At 54.2% G+C, this 14354-nt stretch overlaps 1 protein-coding gene across 1 annotated transcript; it reads left to right on the top strand.

Moving 5' to 3' along the window:
* The first annotated feature begins 71 nt into the window (after positions 1-71).
* On the top strand, positions 72-12979 carry LOC119250930 (uncharacterized protein C4orf17 homolog). Its single transcript, XM_054697777.1, is given in 10 exon segments — positions 72-388; positions 1495-1698; positions 3528-3689; positions 3692-3736; positions 4948-5012; positions 5854-6012; positions 8107-8188; positions 10422-10615; positions 11569-11612; positions 12941-12979. Coding segments are annotated over 8 exon segments (798 nt in total). The 5' UTR covers positions 72-388; positions 1495-1628; the 3' UTR covers positions 11590-11612; positions 12941-12979.
* Positions 12980-14354: the final 1375 nt, after the last annotated feature.

Here is a 14354-nt window from a genome sequence, read left to right as displayed (position 1 = left end):
TTCCTCGTCCTTTTTCTCGTTCTCGTGCACGTGACTCAGCTCTACTATCTGACCAGTCCCGTCAGCTGAGGGTAGAGCTCTGAAAGGATTGGCTGGTGGAAGGTTCTGGAACTCAGGTTTCCCAAAGGAATGTTTCTGTGTTGCTAAGCTATGCAGTACCTACAACAGGGAGCCGCAAAGTCTCCTTGGAGCGGGAGCAGGAGAAACTGGGGCAGAGCTATCTGGTATACGGCAGTCGGCAGGCTGTCTCTGCCAGTCGGAAATCCCAGCTTGGGCGGGAAGACTGACAGAGCTCGGGGACCCGGGGCGTAGGCCTGTGCTGAGGCCTGGAAGGCGTCGACAGCCTTGAGTTCCTGCCAACCACGTCACCTCTCGAAACTGTCCTCAGGTATAAAGTAAATTCACCAAAAAGATAATTTTCACAAAATTGAAGTTCAGATAACATACCTCACACTTTCATCTTTTCAAGACATAAAAGCCAAACAGGTCTGCTTTGAGGGAAAAGACAGTATTTTGGCTTAGTTTGGAAGAGATCATACAAATAAAAACCCTACACGTGTGGGGTAAAGTCATCTTCTGTGCAAAACACTGACCTTCACGTTAAGTAGCTGTTGCACAGACAATGTGCCGGGTGCCGGGAACACAGAGGTGGGAAGCCGGGTCAGATCATTCCTGCCCATTGCTGCCTGCTGGCGGGGGCAGAAAATACACAGACACGCAAACTCTTGTCAGGGAGTAACACGCTCCGTGGAGGGAAGGAGACGGGCAGGCGGGAGGAAGGTGAGAGCGCCTTGGGGAGTCTCCTCCAGACAGGCAAGGGAGGAGCCGGGGGTCAGTCTAGGCCCGGCGACTTGAAGATGCAGAAAAGCTCAACATCCACCACGGAAACAGCAGCCTTTCCATCGCAGGGTCACAGCCCCTGCAGCTGCGCCCTGACAGGCCTGTCCTCTCCGGAGCCCGGGGAGGGGGGAGAGCCCTCTGCACCGGGGGCTGGGCCTTCTCTGCCGCGCAGTCTCCACGGTTTCCAGGCGAGTCACTGAACACAGGCCATGGGACACAGAGGGCTCTGGCTTAAAAGACAGTCAGTGAACTGACTGAAAATATCTGCCCCAGAAAAATTTTGAGGTCAGGTTCTAGAACAGAAATGTTTTTTGACACTGCGAATTCTGACCAGAGAAACTGGAAAGTTACAAATAGAATCTGCACATCTCAGGGCGGCCACGAGGACGAAGGCCAGACGCCCTTCCTGAGTTTCCAACCTTGTGTGCCGCCGTCGGGGAAGTCTCGGGAACTGTCCTAGGCCCAGGTCAGGAATGCCCTTTACCACACGACTGTGAATTCCTGGGAGAGGCAGGACAGCACCTCGAGGGCGCAGGCCCGTCACACTGCAGGGTCTGGCGAGTGCTGCTGAAGGACCCACATCACCCGCCAACCACCCATGGGCGCCCCGCGAGAAACGCTGGCCTCGCGCTAACTGGCGCTCTGCGGTTTCAGGGCCTGAGAGCGTCTGGGCGTGCGGGTGAGGAGGAGGAGGGCAGGACCGGTCACCGCGGCAGCGGGAGCAGGGCAGCAGCCTCCAGGAGCACCGGCCTCACCCCCAGGCCCGCGCCGCCGGAGGGCAGAGGCGGATGGCTGGAAATGGGGGCTACTTCCTGGTCCGGCACACCCCTCACCCCAGGAGGGTCTGCCACATTAAAGGTACGTGAGGCAGGGCCCAGAATGGGTCTTTCTTCTTCTCACTTGGCTGCTTGGTGGCTCTGGTGGTCTCAGCCTCCGGAGGCGGGCGCTGACCACTGGGCAGCCACGCGGGGCTGGGAGAGCAGGGCTGGGCAGAGGCCTCACGGTGCAGGTCCCGGATGCCTCAGGGCAGCCCAGAGTGGCCAGCGCTTCAGAGCTGCACACAGAGGCGCCCCCAGCCACTCCCAGGGTGCGAGACTCCGGGGGCCTGCGGGGCAGGAAGGGCCATTGCTCTGGAGGCAGGGGTCTGGGATGAAGCTGCGTCCTGAGGGCGACCCCGGTGGGGTGAGTGCCCCACAGCACCCTGACCGTGACCGCTGCGGCTTCTGACCAAGGCTGGCTTTTAAGACGACGACAGGCACCAAATACACTCCCGCCCTGTGAGCCCCAAAGGGAGGACGGTGAGTTTTCTCACCACTCTCTGCAGTGGCCCGAGGAGGGGTGTGCGGGGCACCGTCCTGTGTGTGGGGGGGTTAAACTACTCCGGGCACGACGCAGTTTGACGTGAACAGTAGACATTCGTGCTCTCCCGAGCCAGCGAGCAGCGCGGGGGCCAGCAAGCGGCTCACTCCATCAGCCCGGCTGCGAGGAGGAGCTGGGAGGCCGTCGCAGACGGCAGAAGGCAGGGCCAGCTGCGTCTGCCTGTTACGCAGTCGCTCAGCAAACTGTTTCAGGGCAGCCACGGGCCAGCACAGAATAGTCCCGCCTGCGCGTGGCCCCTCTGGGCGTGGGCGGCCCGTGTGCGCACAGGCGCGGGGACGTGCCCCTCGTGGCCAGACAGCGAAGGAGCCGAGGGACAGACAGCGCTGCCAGCGGGACCCTCCTCAGCTCGTCCGAGACAGAGGGTTGGGCCAATGTCAGAGGGAGGGTTTGAAGAATAGGCAAATGAACACTTTCCAGAAGCTTCCTGGGAAACCAGCAGTCACCTACGAGCTCTGGCAGCTGAGGTAGGGCAGCTGTGCCAAGCAGCCATTCTGACACGGGCGCACTGACCCTGACGAGAGGAACTGCTTAGAAGTCAGCATTTGGGCCAAAAGCACAAACACAGCTGTTGCCTTGAGTGAAGAACCAGAGGCTCTGACCTGAGGAAGGCAGTTCCTCCAGGCCGGCGCTCCCCTGGCCTCAGTGTCTCCCGTTCCTAGTCAGCAGCGCCTCGCCTTCTCCCAGGAGGCAAGAAAGCCAGGACATGTCCTCCTGTCGTCCTATTCCACTGACAGCTTCTGAACGATTTTATAATCCCCGTCTGGGCCCCCTGGTGGCCTGGGGGTCAGTCTCAGGCTGTCACCACGGCATCCTGAGTCTACTCCCCGGCCAGGGAGCGACCCACAGGGCGCAACAGACCTTTCCTGTCTCCCTGCTGCTCCCCTCAGCAGTGTATTTCGGTCAGTCTGCCTGTTCTGCTCCCCACCCTGTCTCTGGTGAGTCCTCTCACCCCACACCTCTGGCCTGCGCCCCAGCTCTTGTGTGCATAAACAAATCAATCTTCAAAAAATCCCCATCTGGTATTCTGAGGGTGAGCAGGCTGCCTCTTGGCTTCCCCCATGGGTGTGGAGCTGGGGTCGCGGCAGCTCTGCCCATGCGGGGTGTGGCCTGCTTCTCCCGGGGAGCAGAGGGCAGAGTCCAGGAAGCAGGCCCTGGCTTCCTCCGCTGGGCACCGGCGGCTACAGCAGCAAGTCTGACGACTTAGGTACATTTAACAATCTTTGGCAGGGAAGTTCCCGATCATTCAAACAAAAAGATTCTGCCCCAAACCCATCTGCTTGGTCCTCACATCGCCCGTGTCCGCGCAGGTCTGAATAACATCCCGATCTGCACCGTGAACGACGACGAGGATGACGCACTCAGAGCGCTGTGGGGGGCCGGCCAGTTCAGCCACTTGGAGAAGAGGGACACCCCACTCGCCAAGTGCAGCCCCCCCAGCTCCGCAGCCCCAGGCAGCGCCACCCAAAGGGGCCCCCCACCCCGCGGGGCAGCAATGTGCCTCTGCGGCCTCATTCTGGTGAGTCTTTCCCACTGACGACGCCGTCCCGAGGTCCCCGGCCGGCCGCCAGGGGGAAGAGCTGTGGAGCCGTGACTGAAGTGCCGGTGACATGTGCTCACTGTGAAATAGGTTACCCTTTAGAAACAAATTCCACTCAACTAATCGTTAGTCAGCAGCTCCGTAATGTTAATAAATATTCTTCTTCTTCTTCATCGGGCCCAAGACATCTGGTGTGGTCTCTCGTGCCCGCAAAAGCAGCTGAGAGACAGGAACGCTTAGGCCACAGTGATAAGGCACCCACTTCAGAGAGAAGCGGGGGGACACGTCCCTGAGGGGGGCACGTCATACCGTGATGGCCATTGTGCCCGCCACGGCCAGCCCTGGTGGCCAGAGCCGAGTCTGCCGTGGTCTGGCTATTCTGGGCGTCGCCCGATCCCAGCACAGTGCCTGGTCTTCAGAAAGCACCTAGAGTGATTATTTTGACAGAATTGAAATGAAAAAGATTTCATCACACACAGAGTCTGATGACTGCAGTGAGCAATGCTGGGATGTACACGTGGAGCTGCTAAGAAAGCAGATCTTAAAAGGTCTCATGACAACGACGCGTGTACGAGGTGCGGGACGGGTGTTACCTACACTAACCGCGTGATCATTCCACGAGGTCTCCCCCACATTCTCTGTCGCCCACCTTCACCACCACAGTCCTTTTAAAAAGCACACATGGCAACAGGCACGGGGCGAGGACAGAGGGAGGCCGTCTGGACGGCAGGCCTCACCCGGCTCTCACGCTCACCCTCGACAGCGAACAGCTCTGGGCACAGAACGTCCCCTGGCATGATGAGAGATGCGCACCTCCCAAGGACGCCTCGCTGCGTGACCCCACCGTCAGGCCGCACGCTCGCCCGCCGCTCTCCCTCTCAAGAGCCCCTCCTTCCCCACCCACGCGCAGTGGACGTTCACGGCTCACGGCGCCTTCTCCGTGCCCTGCCGAACACATCAGCTGGGTGTGTGTATGTGGACACACTGAGACGCACATGCCTTATTATAACCCTTTACTACGTAACTCGGATCCACCTGCCAGCTTCTAATGTTCATCAGCAGATCCCTGAGCCGGCCTTGCTGACTGCAGACACACTCTCGCCTAGCTCAGAAACTACTGTATCAGTATCTGTCATGACAGGATTTTTTTTCAGTTTGGTCTAAAGATGCTTGTCCACCTATCATTTCAGAGCCCTGGAGGAAGATCCAGGAGTGCTTCCGAACTTCCAGTGAAAATCCCTTAGTGATTAATAAGGTAAAAACCACTTCTCACAGCTACCTATCTAGTTTGATATTATTTCCTCTCCTTTTCTTGAACTTCACCTTCCCCGTGTGTCACGATGTCCTGCAAAGCTTTACTGATATGTAGTGGACGTGCTGTGGCGTGCATACACCTGGGAAACCCCCGCAGAAATCAAGGCAGGACCCCGCCTATCAGGCCCCCGGCATTCCTCACAAGAGGCCCCCGGCCCCCACCCCCTCGCACCATGCTCACCCCGACCAGCACGGCCCCAGGCCTCTGACACACCAGGCCCTGCCTTCACGCCTGCTCACTGCCGAGGGACAAGGCTTCCCGCCAGCGGCAGCCAGCCCGAAGGCTCCTGTCACTCTTCTTGGACCCAAAGCTCCTACAGTCTTTTCCTTTTTGATTGCGACAGTGACTTACCTCCCAGAGCGAGAGAGCAGCCTTTCTTTCCTTCTTCCGACGAGCCACCTCTCCGGCTCTCCTGCTCAGCTGCCACTCAGCAGAGCAAAGCGGCCGCGGCCCTCACCTGACACACGCATCTGCCCCCCGCAACAGAAAGTCTCGGGTGTCGTGAGCTGGTTGCCCACTAGCGCATCAATATAAATATTAAATCTTGATACTAACTAAGGGTTTAGGTTGATTTGCCCAAAGGAAATGACAGATGACTGTGTTTTGTCTCCAAATGCAAATATCCGATAAGCAGATTTCAAGGGAGGATTAAAGTTAACCTCTTCACTCCTACGTGCGTCTCTCATTCAGCTGCACAAATTCTCATTCATTTTATATTTAATTTTCCCGGGGATTGTAAGTGCCTGCACATGCTTACCGATTGCATTTACCTTGGACTTAGGAAGAAATGAAGGTCGGGACTGCCGAGTCGCCTCCCCGGGCCAGCTCCACGACTGCCTCCTGCGGCTCGGAGGCTCCGGACGCCAGGGCCGCCAGGGCCGCCAGGGCCGCGGCCGAGGACTGCGTGCACATCCCCAACTACCTGCACCAAGAAATCAAAGTAAGGGCAGGTCTGCTTGGCTCTGCCTGGGGAGCAGCACCCACACATAACCATGACCGCGCCGGCACCCTGAAGGGGGTGCTGATCCCCCGGCCGAGTGAATAGCAGGAAGTTGAGATCCAAACCTTTGCCTATTCTCACTTCCCGTTTACTTCTTCCCGGAACCCCGGTCCTCTTACCCAAGCGCAGCCCTGGCTCAGACCGACTCAAGAGCTCGGTGCTCGCCTGAGAACCTCAGCCCCACTCTCTTCCGTCTCGATCATCTTCCTAAAGCCGGCACCTGCCCCTCGCTCCCGCCGTCGCCCACACATCTCCTCCAAGTATCTGAAGGCAGGATTCCTCCAGTGACCGCCCCCTCCATCTGTGGAAGGCTGTCCTCAAACCTTCTGTGCTTAAGGTTATACACTTAGATAAATCGACAGTAAGATGTCATTTCAGACTCAAGGGAGGTTCTCTCCAGCCACAACTGTTCCTGCGAATCCCATATAATCAAGAACAAACCCATCAGCTGCTGCTCCATGGTTATTTCACCCTAAGACCCACGACAATTAAGCGTCAACATATTTTAACAGTAACTGGAGCAGGGGTAAGGCAGCCGTGGCAGTGGGATTAGCCACTCACAGCACCCAGCAGCCTGTGGTAGGAATGACAGGCCGCGGAGCGTGACGGGAGGGTAGTTACTAAATGTGAGAGCAGAACGTGATGGTGGCGGTGGCTGAGAGGCAGAGTTTGGGAGGGGACAGAGGCGAGGAGGAGGGCGAGCCTCTGGCATGGCCGGCGGTGCTGCCGGAGATGCCAGGCTGCATGGGCTCTGGGGCCGGCCGCCAGCACCCCGCGGCGCCACCGCCAGTCTGCCAGTCGCTCTTTGCCGCCTCCGGGCGTCCCTCGGAAGAACCCTGTCCTTGGTCCCCAGGGCTCCCTTCTCATTCAAGTCTCAGCTTAGAGGTCACACACGGGCCCTTGCCCAGCGCCCCGGCCTCCACGCCCTCACAGCGGGGATTTCCGGCCATTTCTGCGTGTTCCTGTTTGCTGCATTACTATCTATCTCCCACCCACTTGTGCTAACATTACTTTATACACTGTCATGATGTCTGCCTGCTTACTGCTTTATCGCCAGTGCTCAGGCACTGCTAGGTGCTAGGAATTATTTAGGGGTTATCAAATGTAGACTAGAGAAGTGCTACCAAGGTCAAGGTGGGACTGCACAGCGTCAGCCGATGACCAGGCCTCAGCCACCGCTGGGCGCAGCTGTCAGACGGCGTCTTGCTTCGGGCCACACGGAGCGGACCTCGGGCAGACGTGGCAGCTTCCGAAGGCAGCGGAGAGTCTGGAGTTTGGGGACACTGGGGACCGGAAATCGCAAGATAAGATAGCAGATGAGGCAGATACATGCAGAGCGCGAGTCCCACCAACGTGCGTGGGGCTGCAGGCCGCAGCCCAACACTAAGGTGTGCACGCAAAGGGGAGCCGAGACCCAGCAGTGACGGGGGTAGTCGGGGCTCACAGCTGCCCGAGCAGACAAACCTCGCCGGAGTCAGCCAGAAATCAGGCGAGACCCTAGAAGAAGCTGACCTAAAAAAATCACAAGAACAGGGGACCCCAGCCCTGTGCTCGCAAATCCTGAAATCAAGTTTCAACAGCTGACACTCACCTGCCAATCTATGCGCCACCTTCTGGAACAAAACTCAAAGGAGAACGGGGCTGTCCCGGGGACACACTCTTCGTGCTTTCTCCAAAAGGATGAGCACATGCCCCCTACGGAGCGGCTGGCCGGTGACGGCACGCTGAGAAAGCCTTAGAGGCGCGAGGCTGAGAGGCTGAGGGGCGTGGGGGTTCGTTTCCTGCCTGTTCCGTGGCCACAGGTCCGTTGTGGAATCAGGAGCAAACCACTGATTTTAATCACTCTCCTCCTGGACACAGTGTCCTGGAGGCAGTGATGTAACACGGGCACAGATTTCGCTGTTTGAGATCTGGCTTCCTGGCTACCATCACAGAGGGCAGAACTGGGTGTCGCGTTCGGTGAGGGGACAGCGAGAAGGTGCTGGGCCCGCGGGCGCCGGTCTACTGCTCTCCTAACTCTCTGCTCTCTGTCAGATACTGGCGAAGCTCTGCGACATTTTAAACACGGATTCTCTGGCAGACGTTCTACAGTGGCTGCTCCACGCAAGCTCAAAAGGTGAGATTAAAGGCAGCCTTGCTAAGCGTGAGCTCGGGCTACCGTCACAAACTAGTTCTTGGATTTGCAAAGATGCTGCTGTCACCGACTTCCTGGCGTCAGCGCGGCCACCGCATCCTGCATCTCCAACAGCCCGAGCTGTGGGGCAGCTGAGCCCCGGCCAGGGCTGGCCGCGTGTCTCCCACACACGGGCCAGGGGCGCCCCCTGGTGCAGAGCGCCGGGAGCGCAGCCCCGTCCCGGGCAGGGCTTTTTAGTTCTCTTAATTCCCCACCAAAACATCACCCCAGGCGAGTCTCAGCGTCCTCGGCGCCCTTCCTGCTGTTCCATGGAAACATACGCAGCCCCAGTGGAACAGCCCCCCCAGCAGAGGGCCGTCTTCGGCCCAGTCTTCATCAGGAGGTGGGGCCTGAGCATGCTGAGCTCCCAGGGGAGGCCTGCTGGTGCGGGGCGCTGGGAGGGTTAGGGACCACGTGTCGAGGGGGGCACACTGTGGCTTTACATAACAGGGAGCACTTGGGGGACAGTGCTTGACGCCCTGAATTCACGACTCTTTGGCAGGAAAGGGAGAGATGTCCGGGTCTCACACGCAGGTGTATCTGTTCTGGCTGCCTTCCTGGCGGGGCACGCGGCTGTCCGGCTTCCCCACAGGGTCCTGACGCGGCTCTCCTGGCTCCAGCGTGTGCTCCTGGCTCCTCTGTCACGGGCTAGCCAGCCTGCAGCCGTGGGTTTAGTTCTGGGGTCTTGATTCTGTCCCACTGGGCTGAGTCTGTTTCTGTCCATTACCAGGCTGTTTAAGTACAGTTTGATAGTATATGTTGAGGTCTGAAAAGTTCACACTGCCATTTTTCCTGTTTTAAAATCAGGGCTGCTTTTGTGGCGTATCTATTTCCAGGAATGTTTGCTCTATTTCGCTGAAGAATGTCACGTAGATTTTGACGGGACGGCACCGACCTCGAAGCTATTTTGGGTGGGACGCTATTCTCTGCGTTCACTGCGGCCAAGCCCGAGCAGGGCATATAGTTCTGTTCGTGTCTATTTCTAACAATGCCTTAGTTTTCTCTGTGCAGGTCCTTCAGCTCCTTTGCTTACTCCTAGGGATTTAATTTCTGTGGTTGGTGTGACTGTAAACGGAGTCATTTTCCTAATTTTGTCCTCTTGTAGCTCATTCTTAGTGATTCTGTGACCTGCTATTTTATTGCGCTGTTGGAGTTTATTTTCCAGTGGAGTCTTCGGGGCGGTGTATATTGTCACGGCACTGGAAGATAAGGGTGGCTTGACTCCTATCCCCGTCTGGATTCCGCTTCTGCCCTTCCCTCGCCTGGGTCTAGCTGGCAGGCTTCCCGCGCTACACTGAGCAGTAGTGGTGAGAGTGGGCGACCTTGTCTCACCCCAGATTAGTGGAAAAGCTTTCAGTTTTTCACCACTGAGAATGAAGTTCGCTGTGGATTTGTCGTGGATGGCTTTTATAATGTTTTGCTTACCCTCCGCTTTTCAAGGGTTTTCATAATAAATGGATGCTGAACCTTATCAAATGCCTTCTCTATATGGATGCCTTCAGCGTCTATACTTGGTCAGATGGCTTTTAACTTTCTCTTTGTTGATGTGGTAAATTATGCTGATTCATTTTCAGATGCTGAATCCCCTGTGTCCCCTCGTGTAAGGGGTTGGGGCTAAGGAATCTTTATTCTCTTTTTTCTTTTAAGACTGAAACTTTTAAAAAAAAACTTGCATACGTTATAAGGGCTTCTAGTTGGGGGGAAGAAATCAAAGCAGCCAGCAAAAAACAGAGGAACAATACTCAAGAGAATCATCACAGACATCATTTCCATTCAAAACATGAATACTTTGGTGTGTATCTTTCTAGACGTGCTGGTAACTCTGCTTAACTACTACCCTGCATTTCAGCGAGAGTGCACGGTGCCTGTTTGGAATAACATCCTTCTACTTCTCCAACGGGCAGTAATCCTGTCAGACTGGGTTTTGCACTTGTTGTTGGAAACTAGCCCACTGCCGCAGGGGGTCAGTAGCTCGGAGAGCTCCCGCCTCGGGCCCCTCCAGTATCACAGGTCAGCAGGACTGGGAGGCTCCGAACGATTTTCTGCAGCAACCCTGACTCACTCACGCGTGCGCCCAGAAGTGCAGCCTCACATACCGAGCGCTGCAGAGAACAAAGCCCGTGTTCCTAAGTGACACGGTAAACACAACCTTTGTGCCTTCCCTTTCTTTAATCAGAAAAAGAGTGGGTCTCAGCTCTGATTCACACCGAGCTGGCTGAGATCAATGTGCTGAAGCGCGGCTGCCAAAGGAAGAACCCCTCAGCAGAACCGGGGCAGGGCCTGGGAAACCACTCCCAGGGAAATCACCCCCAATTCACCAGCAAAGTCAAAAGTGCCAAGCAGATGCAAGGAAGGACACCAACCGGCCAGGTACGTGGACACGCCAGTCCCCGGAGGACGCCCGGCCCTCGGGCTCTGAGTCCTCGTCCGTCATCTTTCCAAACGGCCACATGCCGAGGTGCCCGCCTCCCGTTCAGGGAGGGACGGCGTGTGTTCCTTTTCTGCCACCTCACGACCGCGTACGAGACACCGCGTACGAGACGCCGCGTCCCACCCTTCTGGGTGTCTGATGGGGGCTGTGTCTTGCTGCTTTTTGAGTTAAGTTCCCGTCTCAGTACAAAGCCAGAGGTGCCACCCATAAATCCAAGAAAGTGTAGATTTTTCAGTTTAAGTAAAAATGGAAGCAATAAAGGAAACCAGAATCATCTTGCTATTGTATATTTGCAAGAAGTATATACCACGTATCACTTTTTTTCTGTAGAATGCAAGATCACAATAAACTGCTTCGCTTAATTTTCTCTGATAGCTCCTGGGGATTGCCAGAGGTAAAATAGCTATTAAGGGAACTGGAAATCATTTCACCGGAAATGTTTCTCAAACTTCACAATTTTGATGAGAGAAGAAAATACACATTCATATTTAACTTCCTGGTGTATGTGGTAAGACGGTACTTAAGCTAGGAGAGAAAACCTCAGGCTTTAAAATGAAAAGTTGGGTCAGGATTGAACTGAGAAAGTTGGCAGAATCCATCGTGTCACTAAAAGCATTAAGAGAGGTGGGTTTCTTTTGTAATCTGTCTCCACCTTTGTTTGCATCAAATTGGAACCTAGGGGCCAGTCTCTCTCCAGTAATGTGTGACTGTTTAGACTTTTACTCAGACAGGCAAGTGCCTTCAGTACAGTCTGCACAGAAAAACAAAAACAAAAACAAAAAAAAAAACTGGGACAGTTTAAGGTACATATACATGTAGCTTACTGATGACCATCTACAGAAAACGCTTACGAGTCTGTGAATTTCATTTTCTCTTTCTCCAAATGATCTAGAGTGTCAAGTCAAGGATCTGAAGAGAACAAGGACGTGCCTAAAGGTTAAGTACAATTTGTGATAATCACTGAGCTGGTGTAAGGAAGCCAATGCAGATCGAAGGGGCCCAGATACTAAGACTCTGTGGTTTCAAAGGTACTGAACATGCAGTAGTGATTTCCAGAGGCTTTCCAGGGATATCATCTGCTCAGCATCTCCCAGAGGTGAATCTGACATACATTTAAGGCCAGATGCCTCCTCAGGGACACTCTGGGATGCCAAGCAGCCGGACAGCAGGCATAGGTCTGATGCTGCCAACTCAGTGACAAAGCGGCCCTACCTGTACCTCACCACAGGGCGACGACCTAAGGGTTCTGGTGCCTCATTTCACCTGTCATCAAGCTAAGTAATGTTCACCAGAAAATAATTTTTACCAGCGAAGAGAGCAGAATGCACTCGGCCACAGCGGGCTGCCCCAGACGATAGATGGGGCAGTTTTGTGCTCCCACCCGAAGCCAGCCCCAGCCCACAACATAGACCAAGAGGAATTGGGGCTGTGGAGTCTTACTCTGGTCAGGAATAGGCTGAATGAGATGTCCTGTGGGTCAGGCAGCTCCTGATTTCAAGCGAGCACCAGTGACTACCAGGGGACGGCCACGTCTGTCTACAATTCTTGTCAGCTCTCCAGCTCGCCTCACGCCAGAAATGACTTAGTAGCTGCATCGTGTTCCCGGGGGGGCCTTCCAGACTCTGGAAGGTGCCAGGTGGTTAACCTAGCCCAAAAGGGGCTCTATGTACAAACTGGGAACGATCAGTGTAATTTAGAAATTAGAAAACCCTCCCTCATTCTGACCCTCCAGATCTGGTCTACCCAACTCCACGCTGCAGCCACAAAACCACAACAGCGAGTTGCTCTTAGTGCATATTTCACTTGTAAGCCCGAAACAGATTTTACCCTATTTGGTGAGTTTTCACGTAGGAATCCCCAGGTCACACGCCTCTGCCTCCAGGTGTTCAGCGTCTCCCCTCACGCCTGGGGACCGGGCGGGCTCGGGAAAACTCTCATGAGCCCGGTTTACTTGTGGTCACGTCATCCACTTTCTCCTGGGCTGAGCAGGCCCGGAGGCCCCTCCCCTCTGGGCCTTGCCCGCCACCTTTATGTCGGCTCCCAGCCGTTCCTGCTGAAACACGCTCGATGCCGAGCATGAAGGCTCGCCCTCCCCGGGACAGCACAAACGCCACACCAGCCTCCTCTCATCGCGGTGCACACGATGACAGGAGGTTCTTCTGGAAGTTCTACGTGTATTTCACTTGCCAACATTCGCCATCAAAACATGGCAGTGGTTATCCAGTGTCTCAAACAAGCCCTTATGTAGACTTTTTCTCTTTCAGAAGCTGAGCACAAGCCACCGCTGTTTATAAGAAGAAATAAGATGACAATACCTGTGGCAGAATATTTCAGCAAACCGAAGTCCTCTCCCAGGCCTAAAACTCAGGAAAGCGTGTCAACAAGATCAGTGAGGCTGAGGAGTGCACAAGGACAAAGTCTGTCTCCCCAAAGAGCAGCCTGTCCTCTCACGTACCAGAGTTAGAAATTCCAGACGGAGAGAATTCTGTCACAGCTGTGAGCTTCACTGTTACAGCACCAAGTGATTTTTTCAAAAGAATTCTGGTATGGAGGGCTCAAAGAGCTCCTCTCTAGGGTGGCACCTGTATAGAGTGCTACCAAATAAAGGTTAGGGAGACATTTCTATCTGTAGTTAATTTTAACGCCACATGTAACAGAGAAACGGTTATTTATAGACTCCATCTCCACACTGCACTGTCAGTGTGTGCACATACGCCCCAGTACTTGCACACACAGTATGGAAGAGTTTCAATAAACCATTTGGCAAATGTAATGTTACTTTTAAAATCAAAATAATTATAAAAAAATAAATGAGAAACCATATGACTCGGACAGGAGTTCACAAGCTTCGTCAAATGAGTGTTCTCTCCTCTTTTAACCCTCTGCAAAGAAAATACGCGAGACAATTTATTTGCTTTTGGTATGTCTCACAGATCCCTCTGTTCCTGGAGTTGAGAACACGAAGTCAGCTGACCTAGTTACGTAAACCTCGGGGGCTTTCACTTCAGGCAATTTTTCTCTTTGTATTAGTGACATCAGGTAACTTCAAAATGCACTGCACCAAGTATTTTATGATACTCATTTAAGATTCGTACCTGCATTACTCATGGAGTGCCTTCTCCCTGAAACTTTTAAAATTTTTCCAAAGATTAACGTATCTTGAGTCTTTTCACACGGTTTCTGCCTTGAGCCTCTTCTCGTGAGTGTCCTGTTACCTTTCGGCTCTGAATGTTTTTAACTTGCTTAGTTGAACGGACAGCTCAGCAGTGCTAGTTTGCCTTCTTTGGTGACTGCAACAATTTAGGTTACTAATTTTCCTCTTTTGTTGTAGGTGCAGTCTGCCAAGTCTTAACGCAAACCGCTTTACCAAATTGACCTCTAAGCATATTGCTTTCGCCTGTGATCCATGAGTCTAATTCCCAAACATGGTTTTCAAACTTGTTCTCTTTCTAAACGATTCCTAGTCAACTGCACAGCTTAGGTAATGTGGCCTGTGCAAAGGACCCATCTTGAGTTTCTCGAGGGTCGCTTGGAGGCTCAGCAGCTCGCAGGTCCATTTCTTAAGTGTCCCATGACTTGAAAAGAAAGTGAATTTTAAAAATGTTGGACCCAAAGTTGTAGAAAAATCCAGCAGATTGAACTGGTTAATCATGCTGTTTAAATCTACATATATCATAC

This window comes from Talpa occidentalis, unplaced genomic scaffold, assembly GCF_014898055.3.
Source record: "Talpa occidentalis isolate TD23 unplaced genomic scaffold, MPIMG_talOcc4v2.1 talOcc4.1846, whole genome shotgun sequence".
NCBI classification, from domain to species: domain Eukaryota; kingdom Metazoa; phylum Chordata; class Mammalia; order Eulipotyphla; family Talpidae; genus Talpa; species Talpa occidentalis.
The sequence above is the reverse complement of the archived record's forward strand: the minus strand, read 5'-3'. Positions and strand labels throughout refer to the sequence as shown.